This window comes from Salmo trutta, unplaced genomic scaffold (genome assembly GCF_901001165.1).
Source record: "Salmo trutta unplaced genomic scaffold, fSalTru1.1, whole genome shotgun sequence".
Classification (NCBI taxonomy): Eukaryota; Metazoa; Chordata; class Actinopteri; order Salmoniformes; family Salmonidae; genus Salmo; species Salmo trutta.
This window is the reverse complement of record NW_021822941.1, coordinates 3,058,693-3,083,849: the sequence shown is the minus strand read 5'-3', so window position 1 is coordinate 3,083,849 and position 25,157 is coordinate 3,058,693. Positions and strand designations below refer to the sequence as shown.

The following is a 25,157-nucleotide window of genomic DNA, read 5'->3' as shown; positions in this document are numbered from 1 at the left end:
TTAGTGTTTAGTCTCCATGTTATCAGAGTGTTATGGTCTAATACTTAGTGTTTAGTCTCCATGTTATCAGAGTGTTAAGGTCTAATACTTAGTGTTTAGTCTCCATGTTATCAGAGTGTTATGGTCTAATACTTAGTGTTTAGTCTCCATGTTATCAGAGTGTTATGGTCTAATACTTAGTGTTTAGTCTCCATGTTATCAGAGTGTTATGGTTTAATACTTAGTGTTTAGTCTCCATGTTATCAGAGTGTTATGGTTTAATACTTAGTGTTTAGTCTCCATGTTATCAGAGTGTTATGGTCTAATACTTAGTGTTTAGTCTCCATGTTATCAGAGTGTTATGGTCTAATACTTAGTGTTTAGTCTCCATGTTATCAGAGTGTTATGGTCTAATACTTAGTGTTTAGTCTCCATGTTATCAGAGTGTTAAGGTCTAATACTTAGTGTTTAGTCTCCATGTTATCAGAGTGTTATGGTCTAATACTTAGTGTTTAGTCTCCATGTTATCAGAGTGTTATGGTCTAATACTTAGTGTTTAGTCTCCATGTTATCAGAGTGTTATGGTTTAATACTTAGTGTTTAGTCTCCATGTTATCAGAGTGTTATGGTTTAATACTTAGTGTTTAGTCTCCATGTTATCAGAGTGTTATGGTCTAATACTTAGTGTTTAGTCTCCATGTTATCAGAGTGTTATGGTCTAATACTTAGTGTTTAGTCTCCATGTTATCAGAGTGTTATGGTCTAATACTTAGTGTTTAGTCTCCATGTTATCAGAGTGTTGTGGTCAACCAATAGACGAGGGTCAATAGGGCCTACTGCCTGACTACAGGTATAAAGTCCTATGGTTCTACTTTAAGCTTCTGTATAAGTGAATTTTCTTTAAGGTTTAAAGGTCAACTCAGTCATCAAAATGTGTTTTTGTTTCTTCATGGTGTCTATAGGTCTAAGGTGAACACCTCAAAGAAGCTGAATATTTTCCATTGACGTCACGTTGGTATGAAACCTGTTTACCTCGATGCTAGATCCTCCTCTTCCTGTCACAACATGGGTTTCAGAGAAAAGGACCACGAGCTGAAAACTTTCCACTCCATCGAACCAATCGCTGCTCCTATGTCCTTTCATGGTAAAGTACATCTAGTCATGAACACGGAAATAAACAGCAAAGACCTTGTTACTCAAAGACCCAGCTACTCTCTGACAGTCACCATCAGACCATCAGACCACCAGATGGACAGGCTGTGTGTTTCTCTCATCACTCTCTTGTGTAAGTAGCCTTTAGAATTTGTTTTACTGGGCCTCACAGCTGCACGATAACTCATAGCGCGATGTGGTTTTATAGTTCTCTATATTTATTAACCTACCCTTTTGGGTTCTATAGAACCCTTTTGGGTTCCGTCTGTGGAAATGGTTCGATCTTGAACCCAAAAGGGCTCTATCTGGAACCAAAAGGGTTCTACCTGGAACCAAAAGGGCTCTACCTGGAACCAAAAGGGCTCTACCTGGAACCAAAAGGGTTCTACCTGGAACCAAAAGGGCTCTACCTGGAACCAAAAGGGCTCTACCTGGAACCAAAAGGGCTCTATCTGGAACCAAAAGGGTTCTACCTGGAACCAAAAGGGCTCTACCTGGAACCAAAAGGGTTCTACCTGGAACCAAAAGGGCTCTACCTGGAACCAAAAGGGCTCTACCTGGAACCACAAGGGCTCTACCTGGAACCAAAAAGGCTCTACCTGGAACCAAAAAGGGTTCTACCTGGAACCAAAAGGGTTCTACTTGCAACCAAAAAGGGTTATTCTAAGGGTTCTCCTATGGGGACAGCCAAAGTACCCTTTTTACTAAGAGTGTAGTGTGTACGGATAAGAGCGTCTGCTAAATGACTTAAATGTAAATGTAAATGTGTACGTGCTGTTACTTTGCATGCCATCTTTGTCTATGGAGGATGCCACTTTATATAATGTTTACATACCCTACATTACTCATCTCATAAGAATATACTTTACAGTAGATATACCATCTACTGCATCTTGCCTATGCCGTTCGGCCATCGCTCACCCATATATTTATATGTACATATTCATATTAATTCCTTTACACTTGTGTGTATAAGGTAGTTGTTGTGAAATTGTTAGATTACTTGTTAGATATTACTGCATGGTCGGAACTAGAAGGACAAGCATTTCGCTACACTCGCATTAACACCCGCTAACCATGTGTATGTGACCAATAAAATGTGAATTGATGATGGCATGCCATAGCTCTCTGTAGTTGCCATAGCTCTCTGTTGTTGCCATAGATCTCTGTTGTTGCCATAGATCTCTGTTGTTGCCATAGCTCTCTGTAGTTGCCATAGCTCTCTGTTGTTGCCATAGCTCTCTGTTGTTGCATAGATCTCTGTTGTTGCCATAGATCTCTGTTGTTGCCATAGCTCTCTGTTGTTGCCATAGCTCTCTGTTGTTGCCATAGATCTCTGTTGTTGCCATAGCTCTCTGTTGTTGCCATAGATCTCTGTTGTTGCCATAGCTCTCTGTAGTTGCCATAGATCTCTGTTGTTGCCATAGGTCTCTGTTGTTGCCATAGATCTCTGTTGTTGCCATAGCTCTCTGTTGTTGCCATAGCTCTCTGTTGTTGCCATAGCTCTCTGTTGTTGCCATAGCTCTCTGTTGTTGCTATAGCTCTCTACTGTTGCCATAGCTCTCTGTTGTTGCTATAGCTCTCTGCTGTTGCCATAGCTCTCTGCTGTTGCCATAGCTCTCTGTTGTTGCCATAGCTCTCTGTTCTTGCCATAGCTCTCTGTTGTTGCCATAGCTCTCTGTTGTTGCCATAGCTCTCTGTTGTTGCCATAACTCTCTGTTCTGAGACCAGTGTCTCGGCAGATGTTGTCCACGTAGGTTTCATGTGGTGTTCCTGAGGGTGAACCCACAATATGAGACTGTAGAAAGTGAATCATATCCAAACAAGATTCTGGTTCTTTCTAACACTGTTCCTCTGTTACCTGTAGGTGCTGTTTCCTCCAGTCAGTTCATCCTAACACTGTTCCTCTGCTACCTGTAGGTGCTGTTTCCTCCAGTCAGTTCATCCTAACACTGTTCCTCTGTTACCTGTAGGTGCTGTTTCCTCCAGTCAGTTCATCCTAACACTGTTCCTCTGCTACCTGTAGGTGCTGTTTCCTCCAGTCAGTTCATCCTAACACTGTTCCTCTGCTACCTGTAGGTGCTGTTTCCTCCAGTCAGTTCATCCTAACACTGTTCCTCTGCTACCTGTAGGTGCTGTTTCCTCCAGTCAGTTCATCCTAATACTGTTCCTCTGTTACCTGTAGGTGCTGTTTCCTCCAGTCAGTTCATCCTAACACTGTTCCTCTGCTACCTGTAGGTGCTGTTTCCTCCAGTCAGTTCATCCTAACACTGTTCCTCTGCTACCTGTAGGTGCTGTTTCCTCCAGTCAGTTCATCCTAACACTGTTCCTCTGCTACCTGTAGGTGCTGTTTCCTCCAGTCAGTTCATCCTAACACTGTTCCTCTGTTACCTGTAGGTGCTGTTTCCTCCAGTCAGTTCATCCTAACACTGTTCCTCTGCTACCTGTAGGTGCTGTTTCCTCCAGTCAGGATGGGATCTCTGCAGCAGAGGTGGAGCTGAGAGTCAGACCAGGAGACAACATCACTCTCTACTGTGACTGTACCATAACTACTGGAGTATACATTATGTGGTATAGGAACTGTTCTCACACGTACCAGCCTCCTCTTGTTATTTCAGCAAAAGATTTGATTTACAACCGTTTACCTGGATATAATGTGGTGTGGAACCCCTCTAACAACTCCTATGATCTACTGATTGAGAACATCACTGAATCTGACCTGGGACTCTACTACTGTGGGACTGTGGAGAACAAGGTAGTGGATGATGGAGGTAAAGGAGGAATTAAACAGAAAGAGTTGTACCTCTATGGAAACATCAGCACTAGGATTTCACTTGGTAAGAACAGTTATTATTCTGTCTTTATCTTCTGTCTGTATCTTTGGTATTATTAATATTGTAATATTAGTGTTGGTGTGTCTGGTTTCCTTGAATGAGAGGAGGTTGAGTTGCAAGGAACGCTAAAGTAAATGTAACTTATTTTGAATAAACCCTCTGAGACTAATCTAAACTCATAAAATATCTCCTCAAATTGATGTTTAAACAACCAAGAGTCATGACTAACAACAGATTATTGACACGGCCTTGATTGTTTCTAAGTGTAGTTCTGTTTTGTCTAGAAACCAGTCCTCCTGAGTCGTCCTCTCCTCCTCCTCCTGTAGACTGTGGTCTGTGTTGGATGTTGCTGTTCAGTCTGTGTCCTGTCTCTGCTCTCCTCTCCTCTCTCCTCTCCTCCACCTGTGTCTACTCCTTCTGCAGAACAACAGGTAAACTCACTCTCTCAGTCAAGATTCACTTATCACTCATTCATGTTTTAAGTCTGGGTATTACTAATCAATCTTACCTATTATTTAACTAATGTTGGTGTTTTAATGATGCTAACTCTTCCTCTGCAGCTCCAGCTGAGACTCAGCTTCCTCTGAACAGGACCACCACCAGGGGAAGTGGCAGCAGAGAGGAGACTGCAGTCAAAGTGGGTGTTGTAGTTTTATGTTGGGTAGCCATCTTGATTTTGTAGTCCATCTGTTTGTTAACCCAGCCCTATTCAAACTTTATTTTCAATGTCAGATATAATCAATAAAAACATAAGATAAATCAAAACATATTGTATAATATCAATATTCATATGTCAGTAATATTAAAATATGTCTCTGTCTCTCTCTCTCAGGAGGAAGGAGACCTGTGTTACGCCTCGTTAGATATCCGTCAAGGACAGAGGAGACCAAAGAAGAAGAAGAGAGTCCAGAACTCTGACTTCAGTACCTACTCAGCCATCAATACCAGCAGAGTGAGACCTATACCATCATCAATACCAGCAGAGTGAGACCTATACCATCCATCAATACCAGCAGAGTGAGACCTATACCATCCATCAATACCAGCAGAGTGTGAGACCTATACCAGCCATCAATACCAGCAGAGTGTGAAACCTATACCAGCCATCAATACCAGCAGAGTGTGAGACCTATACCATCCATCAATACCAGCAGAGTGTGAGACCTATACCAGCCATCAATACCAGCAGAGTGTGAGACCTATACCAGCAGAGTGTGAGACCTATACCAGCAATCAATACAAGCAGAGTGAGACCTATACCAGCCATCAATACCAGCAGTGTGAGACCTATACCAGCCACCAATACCAGCAGAGTGAGACCTATACCATTCACCAATACCAGCAGAGTGTGAGACCTATACCAGCCACCAATACCAGCAGAGTGAGACCTATACCATTCACCAATACCAGCAGAGTGTGAGACCTGTACCATCCATCAATACCAGCAGAGTGAGACCTATACCAGCCATCAATACCAGCAGTGTGAGACCTATACCAGCCACCAATACCAGCAGAGTGAGACCTATACCATTCACCAATACCAGCAGAGTGTGAGACCTATACCAGCCACCAATACCAGCAGAGTGAGACCTATACCATCCACCAATACCAGCAGAGTGTGAGACCTGTACCAGCCATCAATACCAGCAGAGTGAGACCTATACCATCCATCAATACCAGCAGAGTGTGAGACCTATACCATCCATCAATACCAGCAGAGTGTGAGACCTGTACCAGCCATCAATACCAGCAGAGTGTGAGACCTATACCATCCATCAATACCAGCAGAGTGAGACCTATACCATCCATCAATACCAGCAGAGTGTGAGACCTATACCATCCATCAATACCAGCAGAGTGAGAGACCTATACCAGCCATCAATACCAGCAGAGTGTGAGACCTATACCATCCATCAATACCAGCAGAGTGTGAGACCTATACCAGCCATCAATACCAGCAGAGTGTGAGACCTATACCAGCCATCAATACCAGCAGAGTGTGAGACCTATACCATCCATCAATACCAGCAGAGTGAGACCTATACCATCCATCAATACCAGCAGAGTGTGAGACCTGTACCAGCCATCAATACCAGCAGAGTGAGACCTATACCATCCATCAATACCAGCAGAGTGTGAGACCTATACCATCCATCAATACCAGCAGAGTGAGAGACCTATACCAGCCATCAATACCAGCAGAGTGTGAGACCTATACCATCCACCAATACCAGCAGAGTGTGAGACCTGTACCATCCATCAATACCAGCAGTGTGAGACCTATACCATCCACCAATACCAGCAGAGTGAGACCTATACCATCCATCAATACCAGCAGAGTGTGAGACCTGTACCAGCCATCAATACCAGCAGAGTATGAGACCTATACCAAGTTAGAGGTGATATTATAGAACACTATGTGTAACGTTGCTGCTCTGTCAGCAGTTTCCTGTGGAGTTTTTTTAACATATCAGTTTGCTGTAGTGTGTTAAACCACTGATCCAAGATAAGTTGCTAAGAAGTTTATCTCACATCAAAAACCTATTGAACTAATGACATAGAAGTCATATAGCCGAGCAGTATGTTCCACTCTTCAGTCCAAACTTTATGACAGCAGACTGTGGAGCTCCAGTTATAGACAGATATGGTACCTGCAGTTTTATTGATGATCCTATTCTGCGGCACAGGTAGGATGCTGTTATGCTGATATACACTTATGACAGTTACTGAGATATGTTTTAATATTTTAAGATATATTATCAATTGTAGGGTTAGTAAAAGAACATACAGCTGGATGCAGACAGTAAACATCTGTCTCAAAGCAGGACAATGATGTGATCACCTGTAAATGTACTTTACTGTAGCCTAACTGTCCATCTGGGACAGGCACTAATGTCAGTTAAGTTGTGATGGTGTCATGCATCTGACTGTTGTATATTCAGTGTGTCAATGATTGACTGTATCTGTCTCTATGTAAATGAATGAGAGTATATTTTATGTATCTATTAAATATTGGTCTAATGTTAGAGCAGGAGAAGGGGGGAGTGTTGATGCTAGAGGTCTGTGACCTGAGTCAAGATCAACAGGTCCAACACTATATGTCAGGAACAAGAGAGAAAGAACAAGAGAGAGCAAGAGAGAGAGAGGCTATGTTAGATAGAGAGAAATAGGCAGCGAAAGAGGGAGGAGATAGAGGGAGATGTCAAAAGAGGTAGGGCTGAGAGAGAGCAAGAGAGAGAGAGAGAGAGAGAAAGCGAGAGAGAGAGAGAGAAAGAGAGAGAGACAGAGAGAGAGAGAGAGAGAGAGAGATGTGCAGAGAAAGATGGAGGGGTGGGTAGGGCAGAGGAGAGAGTAGTAGAGAAAGAGAGTAGTGGAGAATGAGGGGAGGGGAGAGAGAGATTTGTGGAGGAGAGATAAAAAGTAAGGGAAGGGATAGTGAGGGAGATGTACGTACACAGAATATATTTTCAAGACTGACTTCTCACCGGTGATCATAACCAGTAATCATTTGCACTCTTCCACTTTTGGTCCAGCTCAGCTTGACCTCTGACTTATGGAAATGAGTGATTGAAAAAAACAAACAGACGACAGCTAATGTATTAAATTAGGTATACTGTAAACTCATCTGCAAAGAGAGGTTCACATGGAAGGGGAATGTGTGTTCACATGGGTGTTGTTGCACCATACCAACGATAAGCCTGTCTTCCCCATCACATCATGAAAGGTCATGTTGATGTTCATTTCTCGTCTCAATTCAAATCGAAGGAGCTTTATTTGCATGGGAAGTAGTGCATTCAGAAAGTATTCAGACCACCTTGACTTTTTTCACATTGTGTTACGTTACAGCCTTATTCTAAAATGTATTAAATTGTTTTTTTAATCATCAATTTACACACAATACAACATAATGACATCACAATACCCCATAATGACATCACAATACCCAATAATTACAAAGCAAAAACTGTTTTTTCCTCTTCTGCCCCTCTCTTCTTCTCACTCCTCTCATCTTCTCCCCCCTCTCCCCTTCTCCCCCTCTCATCTTCTCCCCCCTCTCCCCTTCTCCCCCTCTCCTCTTCTCTGTCCTCTCCTCTTCTCCCCCTCTCCTCTTTTCCCCCCTCTCCTCTTCTCTCATCTTCTGTCCCCTCTAGCTTCTACACCACATCCCCCCTTGTCCTGCTCTAACATGAGACCTGATCAGTACTCATTTTGGGTGCTGGTACTGTTTATATTTAGGTTCTGGAACATTAAGCCAATATTCTATAAGAGGTGAACTCAAGCAGTAGAAAGTTAGAGGTGATATTATAGAACACTATGTGTAACTTTGCTGTTCTGTCAGCAGTTTCCTGTGGAGTTTTTTAACAGATCAGTTTGCTGTAGTGTGTTCAACCACTGATCCAAGATAAGTTGTTAAGAAGTTTATCTCACATCAAAAACCTATTGAACTAATGACATAGAAGTCATATAGCCTAACTTCTAGTATAGAAAGTACTTCAAACTGGAACCCAACACTGTCCATCTGGGGACAGACACTAACATCAGTTAAGGTGTGATGGTGTCATGCATCTGAATGTTGTATATTCAGTGTGTCAATGATTGATTCTATATGTCTCTATGTAAATGAATGAGATGATATATTATATATTATTTTGGTCTAATGTTAGAGTAGTAGGAGAAGGGGGAGGGGAGGGGGGTTGTAGAAGCTAGAGGTCTATGACTTGAGTCAAGATCAACAGGCCTGATGCTACATGTCAGGAAGAGATAGAGAGAGAGCAAGAGCGAGAGATACAGAGAGATAGAGAATGAGAGAGAGCACGCGTTTGAGAGAGAGAGAGAGAGAGAGAAAGATGTGCAGAGAAAAATGGAGGAGAGAGGAGGGGTGGGTAGGGCAGAGGAGAGAGTAGTAGAGAAAGAGAGTAGTGGAGAAATAGGGGAGGGGAGAGAGAGAGATTTGTGGAGGAGAGAGAAAGAGTAAGGGAAGGGAGATGTACGTACACAGAATATATTTTCAAAACTGACTTCTCACCGGTGATCATAACCAGTAATCATTTGCACTCTTCCACTTTTGGTCCAGCTCACCTTGACCTCTGACCTATGGAAATGAATGATTGAAAAAACAAACAGACGACAGCTAATGTATTAAATTAGGTATACTTTAAACTCATCTGCAAAGAGAGGTTCACATGGAAGGGAATGTGTTTTCACATGGGTGTTGTTGCACCATACCAACGATAAGCCTGTCTTCCCCTTCACATCATGAAAGGTCATGTTGATTTTCATTTCTCGTCTCAATTCAATTCAAGGAGCTTTATTTATTTTTTATTTAATTTTTTTTACATTTATTTATATAGCCCTTCATACATCAGCTGATATCTCAAAGTGCTGTACAGAAACCCAGCCTAAAACCCCAAACAGCAAGCAATGCATGTGAAAGAAGTACGGTGGCTAGGAAAAACTCCCTAGGAAAAACTCCCTAGAAAGGCCAAAAACCTAGGAAGAAACCTAGTGAGGAATCAGGCTATGAGGGGTGGCCAGTCCTCTTCTGGCTGTGCCGGGTGGATATTATAACAGAACATGGTCAAGATGTTAAAATGTTCATAAATGACCAGCATGGTCAAATAATAATAATCATAGTAATTGTCGAGGGTGCAACAAGCACGTCCGGTGAACAGGTCAGGGTTACATAGCCGCAGGCAGAACAGTTGAAACTGGAGCAGCAGCACGGCCAGGTGGACTGGGGACAGCAAGGAGTCATCATGCCAGGTAGTCCTGAGGCATGGTCCTAGGGTTCAGGTCCTCCGAGAGAAAGAAAGAAAGAGAGAAAGAGAGAATTAGAGAGAGCATATTTAAATTCACACAGGACACCGGATAAGACAAGAGAAATACTCCAGATGTAACAGACTGACCCTAGCCCCCCGACACATAAACTACTGCAGCATAAATACTGGAGGCTGAGACAGGAGGGATCAGAAGACACTGTGGCCACCATCCGATGATACCCCATGGGAAGTAGTGCATGGGAAGTAGTGCATTCAGAAAGTATTCAGACCACCTTGACTTTTTTCACATTGTGTTACGTTACAGCCTTATTCTAAAATGTATTAAATTGTTTTTTTTCTCATCAATTTACACACAATACAACATAATGACATCACAATACCCAATAATGACATCACAATACCCCATAATGACATCACAATACCCCATGATGACATCACAATACCCAATAATTACAAAGCAAAAAATGTTTTTTTCTGCCCCTCTCTTCTTCTCCCCCCCTCCTCTTCTCCTCCCTCTCTTCTTCTCTCCTCTTCTCCCCCTCTTCCCTTCTTCTCTCCTCTTCTCCTCCCTCTTTTCTTCTTCTCACCTCTTCTCCCCCTCTCCTCTTCTCCACATCTCCTTTTCTCCCCCCTCTCAACTTTACCCCCCTCACCCTTTTTTTCTGCCCCTCTCTTCTTCTCCCCCTCTCCTCTTCTCCTCCCTCTCTTCTTCTCTTCTCTTCTCCCCCTCTTCCCTTCTTCTCTCCTCTTCTCCTCCCTCTTTTCTTCTTCTCTCCTCTTCTCCCCCTCTCTTCTTCTCCCCATCTCCTTTTCTCCCCCTCTCAACTTTGCCCCCCTCTCCCCTTTTTTTCTGCCCCTCTCTTCTTCTCCCCCTCTCCTCTTCTTCTCCCTCTCTTCTTCTCTTCTCTTCTCCCCCTCTCCCCTTCTTCTCTCCTCTTCTCCTCCCTCCCCTCTTCTTCTCTCCTCTTCTCACTCCTCTCCTCTTATCCCCCCTCTCCTCTTCTCCCCCATCTCTTGTTCTCTCATCTTCTGTCCCATCTAGCTTCTACACATCCCCCCTTCTCCTGCTCTAACATGAGACCTCATCAGTACTCATTTTGGGTGCTGGTACTGTTTATATTTAGGTGCTGGAACATTCAGCCAATATTCTATAAGAGGTGAACTCAAGCAGTAGAAAGTTAGAGGTGATATTATAGAACACTATGTGTAACTTTGCTGCTCTGTCAGCAGTTTCCTGTGGAATTTTTCTAATGTCAGTGTTTCCTGTAGGTAGGTGGGTTTAACCACTGATCTGATCCGCTTAACAGTTTGTCATATCAAACCAAGTTTATTCACCCACTGGGTCACACAGCTTCATAAGACAAAGACCTGTTTACACCAACCCATATTTATAATATGCTGAGTATCCTCACACATCTGGACAGCCAATACATCTCTGTTGCTAGACTGGACTTTAGTTACAGCTGTTCTTTTCTCTCTTCATCTGACCTGACCTCTGACCTCTGACCTGATCTCTGACCTCTGACCTGACCTCTGACCTGACCTCTGACCTCTGACCTGACCTCGGCCCATAAATTCCAAACTAATCCACAGTTATCCACCCTTATCAGTGACCGCAAGCATGTGATTGCCTTTTCCCTTACTTAGTTCCTTTTCAGGGTCCTGGCAGTTATACAACCTCCATTGATCCCAGCATATACATTTTCTCATCTATGTAACCATTAACCTGTTTAGGATAGGGGGCAGTATTTTCACGGCCGGATACAAAACGTACCCGATTTAACCTGTCTGGCGCATGTGGGACGAATTCGTCCCACCTACGTAACAGACACTTCAATCCAGTGGCGCGATTTTTGAATCGTTTGAAATACTATTACTTCAATTTCTCAAACATATGACTATTTTACAGCTATTTAAAGACAAGAATCTCGTTAATCTAACCACACTGTCCAATTTCAAAAAGGCTTTACAACGAAAGCAAAACATTAGATTATGTCAGGAGAGTGCCCAGCCAGAAATAATCAGACACCCATTTTTCAAGCTAGCATATCATGTCACATAAACCCAAACCACAGCTAAATGCAGCACTAACCTTTTATGATCTTCATCAGATGACACACCTAGGACATTATGTTATACAATACATGCATGTCTGTTCAATCAAGTTCATATTTATATCAAAAACCAGCTTTTTACATTAGCATGTGACGTTCAGAAAAAGCATACCCCCCGCAAACTTCCGGGGAATTTACTAACAGTTTGCTAAATTACTCATGATAAACGTTCACAAAAAGCATAACAATTATTTTAAGAATTATAGATACATTACTCCTCTATGCACTCGATATGCCCGATTTCCTCTTGCGCATATCATCCCGTTAGCGGGATCATTTTCCAGCGAAAACTCCTAGCGACATTAGCATAACAAAATTCAATATATATTTTTTTCAAATATAGGACTGTCTCATATCGTTTTATAGATACACCTCTCTTGAATCGACCCTCGTTGTCCGATTTCAAAAAGGTTTTACAGGAAAAGCACAATATTAGATTATGTTAGAGGAGTACATGGTAAAAGTAGCATCATATGAATTTTCCGACCAAGCACATGCATCACATATAACCCAAAAACAGCTAAATGCAGCACTAACCTTTTACAAACTTCATCAGATGACACACCTAGGACATCATGTTACACACAGCATGCAATCTTTTGTTCAATAAAGGTCATATTTCTATATAAAAACAGCATTTTACATCGGCACCTGACGTTGACTAACTATTTTTTCATAAAATGCGTCCCGGGAAACAGTGCTACAATTTTATAAATTACTATTCGAAAACATTTTTTTTTTTATATTGTCAATCTAAGATTTATAGATGAATATCTCTTGAAAACACCCGTCATAACAGATTTTAAATTAACTTTACAGGGTAATCACACTTTGAGATAAAAGGGGATGCGATACCCAGAAAATGAGCTAGAAAGCCTAGCTCGTCGCCATCTTGGAAAAATCACACATCACATCTGATCTTGTATAATATTGCCAATAATCCCTCACCTTTAGTTGTCTTCATCAGAAAGCACTTCTCGGAATCCCAGGTCCACGACAAATGTATTTTCGGTCGAAAAAGTCCATCCTTTATGTTCCATTAGCTTGCTGTTGTTAGCGCGTCCTAAGGCTGTAACCAAATGTTGATCCATGCGCGGCACTTGGCTAACGAAAAATGACTGTTTTCCCTTCGTTAGGTTCGTTCAAACATGTCAAACGTTGTATAACATTAATCTTCAGGGCCTGTTTCAACAAGAGAGCCAATCAGATTCGAGTGGGACGATTTCATTGTGTTTCAAAACGTTTCCAAAGGTGGGGGCAGACACGGCCGCCGACGTCACAATGCTGATGGCCCTACTACTGTGACCAATTGCCACATCGTCTCCTACACTGAGTTTCGACTGTAGAAGCCTCAAAACACTTTGTAAAGACTGGGGACATCTAGTGGATGCACTGGAAAGTGCTCAATTATCATTTTTTCACGTTGTGAATTACAGGGAAGGCTGTGAAATCGAGTCCACAATTCAGAATCCCACTTCCTGGTTCAATCGGTCTTGGGGTTTTGACTGCCATACGAGTTCTGTTATACTCACAGACACCATTCAAACAGTTTCAGAAACTTTAGGGTGTTTTCTATCCATATAAAATAAGTATATGCATGTCCTAGCTTCTGAGTTTGATTAGTAGGCCGTTGAAAATGGGAACGAATTTTTTCCAAAATGCGCTGTGGCGCCCCCATTGGTAGGGTACTCGCAAGAGGTTAAAATAGCTTTTCGGATGAAGTACATTTTTCAATATTCTAAGTACATAGCCCAGCCATCACGGGCTAGCTATTTAGACACCCGGCAAGATTAGCCTTCATCAAAATCACATTTCCTATAAGAAAAATGTTATTACCTTTCTTGTTCTTCGTCAGAATGCACTCACAGGACTTCTACTTCAATAACAAATGTAGGTTTGGTCCCAAATAATCCATCGTTATGTTCCAACAGCGGCGTTTTGTTCGTGAGTTCTAGACACTATCAGAATACTAAATCACGGTCACGAGCATTGCGCATGGCGTGACAAAAAAATTCTAAATAATCCATTACCGTACTTCGAAGCATGTCAACCGCTGTTTAAAACCAATTTTTATGCCATTTATCTCGTAGAAAAGCGATAATATTCCGACCGGGAATCTGCAATGAGCCTAAACAGCCGACTGAAATTTCTCCACGGGGGCGAATCGTGCACGCGCCTCATTGCATTGACACTTGGAAAAGGCAATAATGTGTTTCAGCCAGAGGCCGCCTCGTCATCATTCAGGTTTTTCCCGGGTTCTGAGAGCCTATTGGAGCCCTAGGAATTGTCACGTTACAGCTAAGATCCTTACTCTTCAATAAACAGATGCAAGACGCACGACTCCTTGTCAGACAGGGTACTTCCTGCATGAAACCTTGTCAGGTTTTTGCCTGCCATAGGAGTTCTGTTATACTCACAGACACCATTCAAACAGTTTTAGAAACTTTAGGGTGTTTTCTATCCAAACCTGAACAATAATATGCATATTCTAGCTTCTGAGTTGGTGTAGGAGGCAGTTAAAAATGGGAACATATTTTTTCCAAAATTCTCAATGCTGCCCCCTAGCCCCAACAGGTTAATCTGGTTATTACTCCTGCCCAGAAACTAGAATATGCATATAATTGTTTGATTTGGATAGAAAACACCCTAAAGTTTCTAAAACTGAAAAGATTCTAAACAGGAAGTGCCCTCTCTGACCATTTATTGGCCTTCTATAGCCTCTTTATCGAAAACAGAGGATCTCTGCTGTAACGTGACATTTTCTAAGACTCCCATAGGCTCTCAGAAGGTGCCAGAACGGGTAATGATGACTCTGCAGTCCCTGGCTGAAAAACAGTAGCGCATTTGGATAGTGGTCGATCTGAGAACAATGAAACGGTGCGCGCATGCACATGAAAAGTCCATTTTACATTTTCAGGAATATTATCGCTATTTTACGAGAAAACTCGCATAAAAGTAGATTTTAAACAGCGTTTGACATGCTTCGAAGTACGGTAATGAAAAATTTAGAATTTTTTTGTCACGATATGCGTCGGCGCGTCACCCTTCGGATAGTGTCTTGAACGCAGGAACAAAACGCCTCTATTTGGATATATCTATGGATTATTTGGAACCAAAACAACATTGGGTGTAAAGTACAAGTCCTGGGAGTGCATTCTGACGAAGAACAGCAAAGGTAATCCAATTTTTCTTATAGTAAATCTGAGTTTGGTGAGTGCCAAACTTGGTGGGTGTCAAAATAGCTAGCCATGATGGCCGGGCTATCTACTCAGAATATTGCAAAATGTGCTTAACCTCTCTGGGCCAGTGGGACGCTTGCGTCCCACCTACTCAACAGCCAGTGTAATCCCGTGGCGCGATATTCAAATACCTTAGAAATGCTATTACTTTAATTTCTCAAACATATGACTATTTTACACCATTTTAAAGACAAGACTCTCGTTAATCTAACCACACTGTCCGATTTCAAAAAGGCTTTACAACAAAAGCAAAACATTAGATTATGTCAGCAGAGTACCCAGCCAGAAATAATCAGACACCCATTTTTCAAGCTAGCATATAATGTCACATAAACCCAAACCACAGCTAAATGCAGCACTAACCTTTGATGATCTTCATCAGATGACAATCCTGGGACATTATGTTATACAATACATGCATGCATGCACCCGAGGGCATTATCAATTAAATATATACTTTCATTCATTTACATAGAAACATATACAATCAGTCATTGACACTGAATATACAACAGTCAGATGCATGACACCATCACAACTTAACTCACATTAGTGTCTGTCACCAGATGGACAGTGTTGTGTTCCAGTTTGAAATACTTTCAATACTAGAAGTTAAGAACAAATTCTTATTTTCAATGATGGCCTAGGAACAGTGGGTCAACTGCCTTGTTCAGGGGCAGAACGACATATTTTTACCTTGTCAGCTCAGGGATTCAAACTTGCAACCTTTACAAGTCCAACACTCTAACCACTAGGCTACGCTGCCGCCCCGTTATTCGTCGAGGGCAGGCAAACCGGGTCAATACATCCTCCAGTCACCGGCTTCGAGGGCATTATCACTTTTATATAACGGGTTAACAACATATTCAATTAATGATTAACAATTTTATTTTGATGAATTTATTCATACTATTTCATCTTTCTACAAGATATAGTCCCGACACAAATCTAGGGTTGCTACCCAACCTGGCTGTTCGTTCGTTCTATTGGTTCGATTGCTGCCAGAGACGCGACCCAGTCGTTCAGTCTTTTAGTTCTGTTTCTATGGACGCGACCCAGTCGTTCAGTCTTTTTGTTCTGTATCTATGGACGCGACCCAGTCGTTCAGTCTTTTTGTTCTGTATCTATGGACGCGACCCAGTCGTTCAGTCTTTTTGTTCTGTATCTATGGACGCGACCCAGTCGTTCAGTCTTTTTGTTCTGTATCTATGGACGTGACCCAGTCATTCTTTCTAAATGTTCCATTGCCATACTGGCTGGCAAAGTTCTTATCCCTTCCTCGCTAACTAGCCAACTACGGCTAACTTATAGTCACATCAAACAGTGCAGCCAGAATAACAACAGTAGCTGCATTTGCATTTGTTTAAGCAGTTTTCTAATGACATTTATTGGTCACATCCATAACAATGAGCTAATAAGGCACGATTTCACCTGGGATAGAAAATGTTCTCACTCGTCAGGACACTGCGGTACAGAGGAGCTAGCCAACGACAGCTAACACAGTCACTTCAAACTGAAGCTTTAAAGACTGCAAACTAGCTGCACTTTGTTTGGTTTTACCTGTTTTCAAATGATCTTTCTTTGTATATATCCATAAACATGATGCTGATTCATGATTTAAGCTGAGAATCGCTGCCTGCGTGTCTGTCTCGTCCCGACTCCCGACTCGTTCAATACTATTGGACAGCTGGAGATTTGAATTTGAATATTGAAACAATGTTGTAAATGTGGGAGAGACAGACAGCAGGTTTATACAAATCTCTAATGTTGAAAACTAAATGTTAGTCTTAAAGAAATGTGAGATAATGTCTAGATGCTTTTTATAGTAGAGATCAAGTTTATAAGTTGCTTGGCTGGGCTGATGAAACAGTGGATTGTACAATCAGATGGAACAGAGTAAATAAGCATTTAAACGACAGATTTAGCCGGTGGTAACTTGTGGAATAGACACCGGCTGGAATGCGGTTTCAACCAATCAGCATTCAGGATTAGACCCACCCATTGTATAATATGTTTTATATTGGTCATATGTTAGAGATGGAGAAGGGAGGGGTGTAGATGATAGAGGTCTGTTACCTGAGTCAATATCAACATGCCTGATGCTATATGTCAAGAAGAGAGAGAGAGAGATAAGGGAAGGGGAGGAGAGAGGGAGATGTCATCCGAGATAGGGCTGATCGACTAACATGCAGTCAACTGAATATCTTTTCATTTCTGACTTCTCACCAGTGATGCCATCATAACCAGTAACCTTTTCAACTCTTGGTCCGGCTCACCTTGACCCTGACCTCTGAAATTAATGATTTAAAAAACTGACAAAAGCAAATGTATTAAATTAGATTTAAACTCCTCTTACACATTTGCATGGAAGGGGAATGTACACTACATGACCAAAAGTATGTAGACACCTGCTCTTCTAACATCTCATTCCAAAATCATGGGCATTAATATGGAGTTGGTCCCCCCTTTGCTGCTATAACAGCCTCCACTCTTCTGGGAATGCTTTCCACTAGATGTTGGAACATTGCTGCAGGGACTTGCTTCCATTCAGCCACAAGAGCATTAGTGAGGTTGAGCACTGATGTTGTGCGATTAGACCTGACTCGAAGTCGGCGTTTGAGCTCAGGACTAAGTGCAGGCCAGACAAGGTCTTCCACACCGATCTCGACAAACCACTTCTGTATGGACCTCGCTTTGTGCACGGGGGCTACTGTCATGCTGAAACAGGAAGGGGGCTTTCCCAAAACTGTTGCCACAAAGTTGGAATTACAGAATCGTCTAGAATGTCAATGTATGCTGCAGCGTTAAGATTTCCCTTCACTGGAACTAAGGGTCCTTTATTAAGCCCTAGACCATTATTCCTCCTCCACCAAACTTTACAGTTGGCACTACGCATTGTGGCAGGTAGCGTTCTCCTGGCATTCGCCAAACCCAGATTTTTCCTTGGTCTTCCAGATGGTGAAGCATGATTCATCGCTCCAGAAAACATGTTTTCATTGCTCCAGAGAACATGTTTTCATCGCTCCAGAGAACATGTTTTCATCGCTCCAGAGAACGTGTTTTCATCGCTCCAGAGAACGTGTTTTCATCGCTCCAGAGAACGTGTTTTCATCGCTCCAGAGAACGTGTTTTCATCGCTCCAGAGAACGTGTTTTCTCCAGAGTCCAATGGAGGCGAGCTTTACATCTCTCCAGATGACCCTTAGCGTTGTGCATGGTGAACTTAGGCTTGTGTGTGGCTGCTTGGCTATAGAAACACATTTCATGAAGCTCTCAACGAACAGTTCACGTGCTGACGTTGCTTCCAGAGGCCGTTTGGAAATTGGTAGTGAGACGATTTTTATGTTCTCTGTTGCTCCTAGATGTCTCCTCTTCACAATAACAGCACTTACAGTTGACCTGGGCAGCTCTAGCAGGGCAGACATTTGACCATCTGACTTGGAAATGTGGCATCCTATCACTGTGCCACGTTGAAAGTCACTGAACTCTTCATTAAGGCCATTCTACTGCCAATGTTTGTCTATGGAGATTGCATGGCTGTGTGCTTCCATTTTAAACACCTGTCAGAAACGGGTGGGCTGAAATAGAATCCACTAATTTGAAGGGGTGTCCACATACTTTTGTATATATAGTGTATGTACACATGGGTGTTGTTGCACCATACCAACGATAAGCCTGTCTTCCCCATCACATCATGAAAGGTCATGTTGATGTTCATTTAACCTCTGTCTCTCTCTTCCTCTGACTCCTCCCTTTCTCCTTTGTTTCTCTCTATCTCTCTGTCTCTTTCTCTCTCTTTCTCCTCTGTCTCTCTCTTCCTCTGACTCCTCCCTTTCTCCTTTGTTTCTCTCTATCTCTCTGTCTCTTTCTATCTCTATCTCCTCTGTCTCTCTATTCCTCTGTCTCCTCCCTTTCTCCTTTGTTTCTCTCCATCTCTCTGTCTCTTTCTCTCTCTATCTCTCTGTCTCTTTCTCTCTCTATCTCCTCTGTCTCTCTATTCCTCTGTCTCCTCCCTTTCTCCTTTGTTTCTCTCCATCTCTCTGTCTCTTTCTCTCTCTATCTCTCTGTCTCTTTCTCTCTCTTTCTCCTCTGTCTCTCTCTTTCTCCTCAGATCTCCAGGCTCAAAGCGTCAGTCCACCAGGTAGGTAGAGTATACATCTACAGTGATTATAGCAGTTCAATATTAGTCAACTTTATTATCCCACATGGAGAAATTCATGTGTCCATACAAACCATTCTAAACCCAATAACAAGTAGTGTTTTATGGAACTACTAATACTTGTCAACCACAAAGCACTACTGCTGTTAGAATAACAGAATCACTGTCATAATCTGTCCTCACCACTGTGTTTTCCTCTCTGCTGTTTACAGCTAAATACTCAGTCAGACTGGTGAATGGGACCACTTCCTGTTCTGGGACAGTGGAAGTATTTTATAAAGGAGAGTGGTTAGGTCTATGTCCTGGGTGGTGGAGCATGAGAGAGACTAAGGTTGTGTGTAGAGAGCTGGACTGTGGGAATCCTGTAGCTGAATCTAGACCTAAAGAGGGAAGAGGAGGAGTCAGACTAGAGAGTAGTTGTAATGGACATGAGTCTACTTTAAGACAGTGTGTCACCAAAACCTACACATGTGAAGGTGGATATTATCATCACGTGATCTGTTCAGGTAAGAGACTGGTCATATTGAGAGATTTATTTATACATTATACAATATTACCATGTATCATGTTTAATGTGTTTTTATTTCATTTAAATAGAGGAAGAGATGTCAGATGTATTTAAACATTATATTTGTGTTTGTCCTATTGGTTTATGGGAGATGTTCATGGGCAGATCATTGTAGTTCAGATGGTACTGAAGTGAAGCTGCCTGATGGATGTCCAGCTGTTTATTTTCCATAAAGTGAAGTGAACTTATTCCTGTCTCCTGCCTGCATTATTCCCAACCCTATCCTGAGTGACTAAGAACCCATTTCTACCTCTTACAGTATCAAACATAGCAAACTACAATCTTTTATCCAACATATTTGTGTTTAGTCCTTGACAGTGTCATCAACAAAACTGATTGAATGTTCAACCAAGTCTTTTTCTCCAGAGTCTGTGCGGCTTGTGGATGGAGCTGGTCTCTGCTCTGGGAGAGTGGAGGTGAAGTCCGATCAGTCCTGGGCCTCAGTGTGTGAAGCTGACTTTGACCGGCAGGATGCAGAGGTAGTCTGTGGGGAGCTTGGCTGTGGGGCTCCTGCAGCTCTACAGGGGGGGCTCTATGGAGGAGGTGAGGGTCAGACCTGGGATAAAGAGTTCCAGTGTAAAGGCAAAGAGTCCCTTCTCCTGGACTGTGACACCTCAGACAGAGAAAAGAACACCTGTCTACCTGGTAATGCTGTTGGACTCACCTGCTCAGGTAAGAAACAGTTTTTTTTTGTTTTGTTTTTTTAATTCACCTTTATTTAACCAGGTAGGCTAGTTGAGAAGAAGTTCTCATTTACAACTGCGACCTGACCAAGTTAAAGCAAAGCAGTGTAACATAAACAACAACACAGAGTTACACATGGAGTAAACAAACATACAGTCAATAATACAGTAGAACAATAGAGAAATAAAAGTCTATATACAGTGTGTGAAAATGAGGTAAGATAAGGGAGGTAGGCAATAAATAGGCCATAGTGGCGAAATAATTACAATTTAGTAATTAAACACTGGAGTGATAGATGTGCAGAAGATTAATGTGCAAGTAGAGATATTGGGATGCAAAGGAGCAAAAAAATAAATAACAGTATGGAGATGAGGTAGCTGTATGGGCTATTTACAGATGGGCTATGTACAGGTGCATGGATCTGTGAGCTGCTCTGACAGCTGGTGCTTAAAGTTAGTGAGGGAGATATGGGTCTCCAGCTTCAATGATTTTTGCAATTCGTTCCAGTCATTGGCAGCAGAGAACTGGAAGGAAAGGCGGCCAAATGAAGAATTGGCTTTGGGGGTGACCAGTGAAATATACCTGCTGGAGCGCATGCTACGGGTGGGTCCTGCTATGGTGACCAGTGAGCTGAGACAAGGCGGAGCTTTACCTAGAAAAGACTTATAGATGACCTGGAGCCAGTGGGTTTGGCGACGAATGTGAAGCGAGGGTCAGCCAACGAGAGCGTACAGCTCGTAGTGGTGGGCAGTATATGGGGCTTTGGTGACAAAACGGATGGCACTGTGAGAGACAGCATCCAATTTGCTGAGTAGAGTGTTGAAGGCTATTTTATAAATGACATCGCCAAAGTCAAGGATTGGCAAGATAGTCCGTTTTATGAGGGTCTGTTTGGCAGCATGAGTGAAGGAGGCTTTGTTGCGAAATAGGAAGCCTATTCTACATTTGATTTTGGATTGGAGATGTTTGATATGAGTCTGGAAGGAGAGTTTACAGTCTAACCAGACACCTAGGTATTTGTAGTTGGCCACATATTCTAAGTCACAACCGTCCAGAGTAGTGATGCTGGATGGGCGGGCAGGTGCGGACAGGTGAAGAGCATGCATTTAGTTTTACTTGCGTTTCAGAGCATTTGGAGGCCACGAAAGGAGAGTTGTACGGCATTGAAGCTCGTCTGAAGGTTAGTTAACACAGTGTCAAAAGAAGGGCCAGAAGTATACAGAATGGTCTCGTCTGCGTAGTTTGTCACTCAATCAACATTGTTTCTCACCTGGAGTGAAGAATATGAGAGACAATATAGGTGTGTTTTAGTGAGAAAATAGTAAGATTACTGTCTCTCTCTTTTCTTTTCTCAGAGCCTGATGATGTGAGGCTGGTGGGAGGAGGCAGTCGCTGTGCTGGTGGAGTGGAGCGGTACGACCAGGGAGAGTGGAGGACTGTGGGAGATGATTACTGGGGGGATGTAGCTGTAGTAGTGTGTAGACAGCTGGGTTGTGGCTCCACTGTTTCAGTTCTACCTGGAAACACCACTAGAGGGTTTGGAGCTTCCTGTTCTGGGTCTGAGCCTTCACTGAGGGAGTGTTGGAGACGTTTTAAGCTCTTTCCTGGACTCACAGTGATCTGTTCAGGTAATAACAAGATATTATAATTATATTCAACTGATTTCCTTCATTCATACAACTTCCTCTGCACCTCTCATGATGACTGTTTAGCTTGTCAGTCTGCTTTACTAAATAGATCACTCAGTCAAGTAGGAATCAAATACAACTTAAATATCCCAGAATGCTTTGTATTTGAGTGTTATCTCAGTGAAAGTCTCTACTCACTACCACTGTCACATGTCATGTTATTGTCATATCTAAATGAGGAAAGTAGTTGAGGAGCTACGTTTTCTTTTTCTCTCCTCTTGTTCCAGATGTCCTGCTTAAGCCTGATATCAACATATGTTGTCTCAGTGACTGTAGGCCCACTACTCATGTTGCCCTGTGAGGGAGGGTGGCTAGCACTGTTACATGCTGATCTTATTGTCATATCTATAGGAAACTAGTTGAAGAGGTTTGTCTTGTTCTCTTTTATTGTTACAGATCTCCTGGTCCAGCCTGATATCTTCCTGACTGACTCAATGGGAGGGGTCTCCAGGGGCCACCAGGGGCCCGAGATGTTCAGGGGCTACAACTTCACCATCACCTGCTCCACTCAGCCACAGTACCCAGGAGGCTCCTTCCTCCTCACGTTCACCGGCTCCAACAGAACCCAGACCCAGCCAGCTGTCAATCACTCTGCTGCCTTCCTCTTCCCTGCTGCAGATGACTCCCACCAAGGGAACTACAGCTGTGTTTATGACAATTATGTTTTCTCTCATAACTTCTCCTCTGAGAGTGAGCTCCTCTCCCTCACCATCACAGGTAACTGAACATGAACCAGACGTATAACTTTGTCATTGACAGATTTCCCACAGATCTATGTGATGATGATCAGTCCCCTCATCAAAGGTGTTTCTGTTTGCAGCCTCTCCTCTGCCAGCCTTCATCATCAGACACGTTGTAGTGCTGCTGATCCTACTGACAGCCATCACCACCTCCTACCTGTACTACAAGGTAAAGACATTTAGTCAGACGTTACAAGTCATTTAAACTAGAGGGAGAGGGTGAGGGGGAGAGGGAGGGAGGGAGAATGGAGATACTAGAGAGTAAATGTCTGACTGTTGGTGCTGTGTCTCCCTAGCCCACCAGGAGGCAGAAGAGAGTGAACAGGGTGAGCAGCATGGATCTTTATGTCAATGCCATGGAGATGGTCTCTCTGAGCTCCAGAGCTGAAGCTGGACCAGGAGAGGAGAGAGCAGCCCAGGGGACGGAGTAGGAGTAGAATGAAGCTGACCCTACATGCTGATCTTAGGTCAGTTATGTGTTTTAAATGGATGGTCAGCAGTGGACTGGTGTTTAAAATGTGGTGACAAACCTGAAGTGGTTCTAATTTTAATAACAAGTTCAGAATTAGTTTATCTTTCTAGAACCTTGGAAGAAATCTAAAAGGAGTGACTGTAACATGGTAACGTGGGGTTTTTGATTATTTTAAGAGTGTAGCTCAAATATGTTTGTTTTGCGTTCCAGAATTGATAGATTTTTGTCTTTATCTTATTTAGTGTCTCTTAGTGTCACGGCTGTCTGTAAGAGGGAACCAAGGTGCAGCAGAGGATGTGCTCATCATTAGAATTTTAATTCAAATAAACAAGAGAACACTACAAAATGACCAAAACGACAGCAAACAGTCCTGTTAGGAAAATACTCAAACAGAAACAATTACCCACCAAAACCCAAAGGAAAAACATGCTCCTTATGTGTGACTCCCAATCAGCAGCAACGAGCTTCAGCTGTGCCTGATTGGGAGCCACACACACGGCCCAAAACAAAGAAATACCAAAACATAGAAAAAGGAACATAGAACGCCCACCCAATGTAACACCCTGGCCTAACCAAAATAAAGAACAAAAAACCCCTCTCTATGGCCAGGGCGTTACAGTACCCCCCCCCCAAAGGTGCGGACTCCGGCCGCAAAACCTGACTCTGAAGGGGAGGGTCCGGGTGGGCCTTCTTACGGCGGCGGCTCAGGTGCGGGACGTGGCCTCTGCTCCACCCTTGACGTCGCCCTCTTAGGTGGCGCACCTGGCCGCGCCGAAGGTCTGGTGGGCGACGCTGACTGCGCCCGGCTGGCGGGCGGCGATGGTTGCGCCCGGCTGGCGGGCGACCCTTGTTGCGCCCGGCTGGCGGCCGGCGATGGTTGCGCCCGGCTGGCGGGCGACCCTTGTTGCGCCCGGCTGGCGGCCGACCCTTGTTGCGCCCGGCTGGCGGCCGGCGATGGTTGCGCCCGGCTGGCGGGCGACCCTGGCTGCTCTGACGGCACTGACCCAGGATTCACCAGGCTGGGGAGACATGACAGAGGCCTGGCCCTAGGCGTAGGCACAGGACTCACCGGGCTGGCGGGCGTCCTTGGCCACTCTGGCAGTTCAGGACAGTTGAGACCCACTGGAGGCCTAGTCCTGGGAGGTGGCACAGGACGGACCAGGATGGGGAGACCCACTGGAGGCCTAGTCCTGGGAGGTGGCACAGGACGGACCAGGATGGGGAGACCCACTGGAGGCCTGGTCCTGGGAGGTGGCACAGGATGGACCAGGATGGGGAGACCCACTGGAGGCCTGGTCCGAGGAGGAGGCACAGGATAAACCGGGCTGTGGGGGAGCACTGGAGTTCTGGTACGGACACTCTTTACCCACACTCCAGGCTGAAAGCCCACTTTGGCCCGGCACAGGCGGAGAGCAGGCATTGGGCGAACTGGACCCTCCCAGCGCTCTGGAGACACAGTGCGCAACGCCGGCGCAGGATAACCTGGACCGAGGAGGCGCACTGGAGACCAGACGCGCTGAGCTGGCACCATCCGCCCTGGCTCGATGCCTGCACTCGCATGGCACTTGCGGGGGGCTGGTATGTAGCGCACCGGGCTTTGAACGCGCACTGGGGACACCGTGCGCTCCACAGCATAACACGGTGTCCTACCAGTACCACGCTGCTTCCGGTAAGCACGGGGAGTTGGCTTAGGTCTACCACCTGACTCTGCCAATCTCCCCGTGTGCCCCCCCCCAAAAAAATTGTGGG

General features: G+C 43.7%; 1 protein-coding gene across 1 annotated transcript; it reads left to right on the top strand.

The window, feature by feature from the left end:
• The first annotated feature begins 1,044 nt into the window (after nucleotides 1-1,044).
• LOC115187341 (uncharacterized) lies at nucleotides 1,045-23,598 on the top strand. Its single transcript, XM_029746410.1, has 11 exons — nucleotides 1,045-1,123; nucleotides 3,750-3,902; nucleotides 4,292-4,396; nucleotides 4,526-4,602; nucleotides 4,798-4,917; nucleotides 19,209-19,238; nucleotides 20,133-20,496; nucleotides 21,864-22,136; nucleotides 22,593-22,913; nucleotides 23,017-23,105; nucleotides 23,233-23,598. Exons 1-11 carry the CDS (start codon nucleotides 1,045-1,047, stop codon nucleotides 23,365-23,367), a joined length of 1,746 nt encoding a protein of 581 aa, XP_029602270.1. The 3' UTR covers nucleotides 23,368-23,598.
• The last annotated feature ends 1,559 nt before the right edge of the window (nucleotides 23,599-25,157 follow it).

Coding starts and splice junctions, on each gene's coding strand:
- LOC115187341 (XM_029746410.1), top strand. CDS start 1,045: ATGGGTTTCAGAGAAAAGGACCACGAGCTGAAAACTTTCCACTCCATC. Junction 4,603..4,797: donor GAGAGGAGACTGCAGTCAAA/GTGGGTGTTGTA, acceptor TCTCTCTCTCAG/GAGGAAGGAGACCTGTGTTA. Junction 20,497..21,863: donor TGTTGGACTCACCTGCTCAG/GTAAGAAACAGT, acceptor TTCTTTTCTCAG/AGCCTGATGATGTGAGGCTG.